The following is a 6,000-nucleotide window of genomic DNA, read 5'->3' on the forward strand; positions in this document are numbered from 1 at the left end:
AGATTCTGTCTCCTTGTCTGACCCATTTCTTTATAGCTATCTTCCTACTTTTCTGGTGTAGAATTAAGGTGGCAGTGGAATCTCTGTAGATATTTTCCAGGGAATTGACTTAAGCGGTCTGTACTCCTTGATTGCGCAATGCATCTATGACTGCTGGTATCTCTACTGAATCAAATGCATTTTCGTAATCTATGAAAGCCGTATAGAGAGGCTTATTTTACTCTGCCGATTTCTCGATAAACTGATTAATGACATGGATGTGATCCATTGTAGAGTATCCCTTCCTGAAGCCAGCCTGTTCCCTTGGTTGACTAAAGTCCAGTGTTGCCCTCATTCTATTGGAGAATATTTTGTTAAATATTTTATATAATACTGGGAGTAAGCTAATGGCCTCTAATTTTTCAGTTCTTTAACGTATCCTTTTTTGTGTATTATTAAAATGTTTGCATTGTTGCAGTTTTCCGGGACCCTTTCAGTCAATAGACACTTCGTATAGAGAGCCGCCAGTTTTTCTAGCATTACGTCTTCACCATCTTTGATTAAATCGACTGTTATTCCGTCGTCTCCTGCCGCTTTTTCCCATTTCATGTCTTGTAGGGCCCTTGTGACCTCATCTCTAGTTATAGGAGGAGTTTCTGTATGCTGTTCACAATTGTTTTCGAATGGAGTACTCCTGAGTACTCTGGGTACTGTATACGTCAATATGGAATTTTTCCGCTGCTTTTATTATACCTTCGATACTACTGATGACATTATCCTGCTTATCCTTCAATGCATGCATAGATCTTGGTTTGTCCTATGCTAAGTTTCCTTCTAGCTGATTTCAGGCTGCTTTCATTTTTTACGGCTTCTTCAGTTTTTCTCATGCTATAATTTCGAATATATATCACTTATTTTCGCCTTGTTGATCAGTTTTGACAGTTCCGCGAATTCTATCTTATGTCTTGAGTTGGACACTTTCATTTTTTGTCGTTTCTTTATTAGGTTCTTTGTTACTTGGGGGAGCTTGCCTACTGGTTGCCTTAGTGTCTTGCCTCCCACTTCGAGTGCTGCCTCTGAAGCCAGCCTCGTTACAGTTTCATTCATTACCTCTATGTCATCATCATCATCTCTCTGTTCTAAGGCTGCATGTTTGTTTGCATGTGCCAGCCTAAATTTGTCTGCTTTTACCCTTACTGCCTCTAAGTTGACCTGTTTCTTGGTGAGCAATATCACTATTTCTCTGTTCAAATTGAGGTGAATCCTAGCCCTCACTAACCTATGATCACTGCACTTTACCCTTCCTATCATTTCTACATCCTGCACTATGCTGGGATCTGCAGAAAGTATGAAATCAATTTCATTTCAGCTAAACACGCGTATGTAGAAAAGTCACACAGAATGCCTAGGTAACTTCAATTGTGAGGTCTGCCGTCCCGAAACTGCAGAATGGGCTACGAGGAACACCGTACAGTAGAGGGAGCTACAAAGTGAGACTTGTCAATGCAGCTTTGTTGAGATGTGATGAATTTGGCGGTAGGCAGTAAGCTGCTAGCTGCTTGTGCAGGTAGGTCTGAGTGGCTGTACTGAAACGAATGGGCGAAAACGCAACTTTCTGTACAGACTTCCGGAGTTGTCCTGTCATTAACGAAAAACTTTTGAATTAAAAATAACCACACGCACCATATTGATTCATGATCCTGTTCTCCACGACAGCCAACTTTTATCTGAGAAAGTGATATCGGGCCCTTGGCGTTATGGCAGATTCCGTTTTCAGAACGTCCAGGCCTTAATAGACTTTCTAAACAGTACGGGTCCGCACTGTAGGCTTTGAGTCACCATGTCCACTGTTTTTTGCATCTTCCTTCTCTCGACGTTGTCATCAGTTATGCGGCTTTTTCTTTCCCTCTTCATCTTTCTGCACTAAAAGGTAACTCTCCAAAGGAATATACTTCTGCCCAACTTCGTCGTATTTTATTTCATTAAACTTTTCTTTCAATATATCTATTCTATTGCTTAGAGGACAAAAATGAGCTATGAACGAGTGCATAAGTGCTTGCGGCAACTACATTGCACGATTATGTCTTTGACAATCTATTTAACCTCCAAGACAGTAAATAACGAGCCTAACGATGCACTGCTTGAAAAATAGAACTTTTCTGCGCCGTTTGCACTCAGCAACGAATTCTTTCTTTTTCTTTTTTCAGGGAAGCTGTCCCACCACAAGCACCTCCATGGGGGTGTAGAGTTCCTGGAGAGCATCCCTCATACCGGGAGCGGTAAAGACCGGCGAAAAGACCTAAAGAATTCTTACTTGCGTAAATTTGGCCAAGCAGTGAAGAACGAGCTTAAATGAAAAATCCCGCTATCACTCGTATACGGCGTGTACTGCATACACGGCAGTGAAGAAGCCTTAGCAGTACAGAAGCGCACCCCCTCCCCTCCCAACAATATGCCCAAGTAAATACAACGAGCATCATTAAAAAGTGGGACTACAATATTAAAAAAAAAACATGATTGGCCTGTCTTAAGTGTGTTCAAGGTATCTAAGGAAGCCCCGTTTGTTATTTCTGTAAGGATACTTGTCCATAATAGTTGTTGATGTAAAGCACATACTCGGTTTGTTGTTTGTTTATTAACTGTAGATACACGGGAAGGTAAGCAACATTGGAGAGCCGGCAATCTCAAGACACCGTTAGGAACTGAGGCTAGCCCTTTCCCTATCTCACGCGCACTCATGTTCTCCAAACGCACAAGCATACTAAGCCTACAAAAAATATCTGAACTTAAGGAAAAAATGCAGTTAAATTGATGCTAAGCATCCGCGGTGAGTAGAAAAAGTTTATGCGAACTGTGCGTTAAGAACACTTTTACTCTCGCCCACGAAGGCCATTTTTCAAGTACTCCTAAAGTGAAGGCTCTATGTAAGCAGAAATCACGAGAATCTGCAATCAAATCACATCAGTCAGCTTGCTCTGCACAATAACACCCCATACGCTGTCAAACCATGACTATCATCCCAGATAATGGCACTATCCGAATTCTCTACCTTATGGACAAGTAACACTACTGTGACGCGATGGTTTAGCTCGCCAAGGAAGCCTTGGATTAGTGATTCTTTATTAGGGTCCAATAAAAAAAAGAGATAATCTTCGTAAGAAACTTAAAGTCCAGCCTTTCAATAATGCGTTGCGGCTGCGCTTCTACACATTCAAATGTTCTAACAGCTACTGTAAAAAAAATGCAAATCGTAACTACTACTAAAATAAAATAAGAAAAAATGGAATTGATACCAGACGAAACTGGCAAGTTAATAAAGAATTCTTAAACATTAGTACAACTAAAGATCACATATCGTGTGTGAACCACGATTCTGCTAATATTACTGACCGTCAAGACATAGCTAATGTTTTCAGTGACCATTTAATATTGCAGACGGTAGTCAGCCTGATTCAACGTTGCTTAGTTTTCCGCGCTGTCCTGATTCTCTGTACCTGTTCCCCACAACATCGCTAGAAGTATGTAATGTCATCAGTTCTCTTAAAACAACCGGTCTAGGCCTCGACTTGATACGCGCCTCAACCATTAGGCTTCTGTCTAACCTTCTGTCTCACCTGCGCTAGGACATATAGCAAGCAGAATATTTATAGATGGCATCTTTCCTAATCGCCTCAAGACAGGTAAAGTAATCCCAGTTTTTAAAGTAAGGTGACCGTAAGTGCATGAGTAATTACCGACCTATCTGCATTTTATCTTTCTTTAGAACGGTGATCGGAAAACTAATACACAATCACTTAACTAAACACTTATCAAAATTTAATCTTTTAACTTCTGATCAGTTTGGTTTTCGTGACAATTCTTCAACTTAGTTAGCGCTAAATATTTTTGCTGAGAGGATTAAATTAGCCATCGATCAAGGTCTCTTAGTCGGTGCTCTCTTTAAGGCGTGTGATACAATTAACCATCATATTCTTTTAATTAAACTTGAATCTTATGGCATTTCTGGCCTGCCTTTACAATTATTTCGCAACTACGTAATAGACCGACCATATATAGTCGAAGTTAATGGTGTCTTCTCTTCAAAAGCTATAAATACAGGCGTCCCCCAACGATCAATACTTGGGCCACATTTATTTCTCATATTCAATAATGACTTGCCAGAAATATTAACACATACGCGCTGCCTTCATTATGCTGATAGCACCACTATTTTCGCATCTGATAAAAATTTATTCACATTGCAGGATAAACTTAACACTGACCTAGCGAATGTTCATTCATGGTGTGTAAAAAACAAGCTAACCATTAACCCATTTAAGAGAACGTTTATGGTATTCCATTCTTCAAAATCTTTGCACATTGACTCCATTGTAGTGCCTCTAAATAATAATGTAATTGCAAGATCCGCGTCTACTAAATTTCTTGGTGTAGTTCTAGATGAGAACTTAAAGTTCCAGTGCCATATTCAATCAGTTATTCAAAAAATTAAAAATTAAATTATGGGGTTTTACGTGCTCAAACCACTTTCTGATTATGAGGCACGCCGTAGTAGGGGACTCCGGAAATTTCGACCACCTGGGGTTCTTTAACGTGCACGTAAATCTAAGTACACGGGTGTTTTCGCATTTCGCCCCCATTGAAATGCGGCCGCCGTGGCCGGGATTCGATCCCGCGACCTCGTGCTCAGCAGCCCAACACCATAGCCACTGAGCAAAGTAACCACGGCGGGTATTAAAAAAATCGCATTTCGTATTCGCATCATCATAAAACCTCGGCTCTTCCTTTCAGCAAACCATTCTCATGTCTTTATATTATGCGTACATACACAGTCATCTCTCATACTACCGGTCATCTTGGGGTAATACATATGCCACTCAACATCAGCTAAAAGTTTTGCAAAAGGAGGCATTAAGATTAATTGCATTCCAATTACACACATCTCCCTCTGCGCCCATATTCCGTTCCCTAAATGTTTTACCTTTACGCATGCCATTCAATCATAAGCTGTCACTACTTATCTTTCGTCTTATATATACTGAGTTTAATATTCGACGTTTTACTCGCTCTAGCCTCATCAATTAAAACAACACAATATTTTCAGCGCAACTCAATCTTCTCCTTCCAAAAAGAAGAACTAATTATGGGAAATTTACCATCGCGTTTTCAGGCATTTCTGTTTGGAATTCGATACCATCTGACATGAAGTCATCTACATTATTATCATTCAAGCGTAGAACGAAGGAGCATATCATGAACACTTTATCTGACTCATAGTATAATTTAACGAACCTAGAATTAATTAGATTTTGTCCTGCTTTACCATTATCCATTGTGCTGTTCAATTACCAAGTCACTGAATCTAGCCTATAATTGATACTTCTCGTTGTTAGTTTTACGTGCCATTTATTCTCGTTTGAATTCCTGCGAGTAATTTTTAAGATTTCTTCAATTATTTTTCTTGTTTTTAGCTGTGTGATTATACTTGTGATATTTCAATAGATTTTTTTTTCTCTCTTACCGTTTCTTCCCGATGATGACGTAGAATTTGTATAACATATGACATGACTCACTGTTTGCCACGATCCTACGATCCCCTTTTCATGTCTTCTTAGGAGGTCCCCCCGACATTTGTTACTTCGGGACCTCCGAATGTTTACTTATACCCATCTTGTGTTCGATTTCGTAAAAAATATAGATAGATTGATTGATTTCTATTCCTCAAAGGGAATTGATGAAGAAGCGCGCTGTAGAACAATGAAATATGGGGGTAAGGGGGGTGGGACAGATAATAGTAATGGTATCAATGAGAATAATGACGCTAAAATTTATTGATAATTTTACTTTTCCATGAAACATAATACCATGAATTTACCTGAGTTGGAATTTTTACATGAGTACGGCAAGTTTGGAAGATGTCCTTTTTTCTCACATGAGGCAAAAAAGTTTGGTTAGGTGACGTCGATTCGTAAACTGTGTAAATGTGTATACAAGGCAAGATAATTTTTCGGGTTTACGGCAAAC

At 39.5% G+C, this 6,000-nt stretch overlaps 1 protein-coding gene across 2 annotated transcripts in view; it reads left to right on the plus strand.

The window, feature by feature from the left end:
* LOC135905880 (uncharacterized) overlaps positions 1 to 3,062 on the plus strand; it is a 93,427-nt gene extending 90,365 nt beyond the window's left edge. For both annotated transcript variants that reach the window (XM_065436991.1, XM_070528746.1), the window contains exon 11: positions 2,187 to 3,062. In XM_065436991.1, the coding sequence (XP_065293063.1) occupies positions 2,187 to 2,335 (149 nt within the window). In that variant the 3' untranslated portion in view covers positions 2,336 to 3,062. The remainder of the gene's footprint in view (positions 1 to 2,186) is intronic.
* Positions 3,063 to 6,000: the final 2,938 nt, after the last annotated feature.

Source organism: Dermacentor albipictus, unplaced genomic scaffold (genome assembly GCF_038994185.2).
Source record: "Dermacentor albipictus isolate Rhodes 1998 colony unplaced genomic scaffold, USDA_Dalb.pri_finalv2 scaffold_14, whole genome shotgun sequence".
NCBI classification, from domain to species: domain Eukaryota; kingdom Metazoa; phylum Arthropoda; class Arachnida; order Ixodida; family Ixodidae; genus Dermacentor; species Dermacentor albipictus.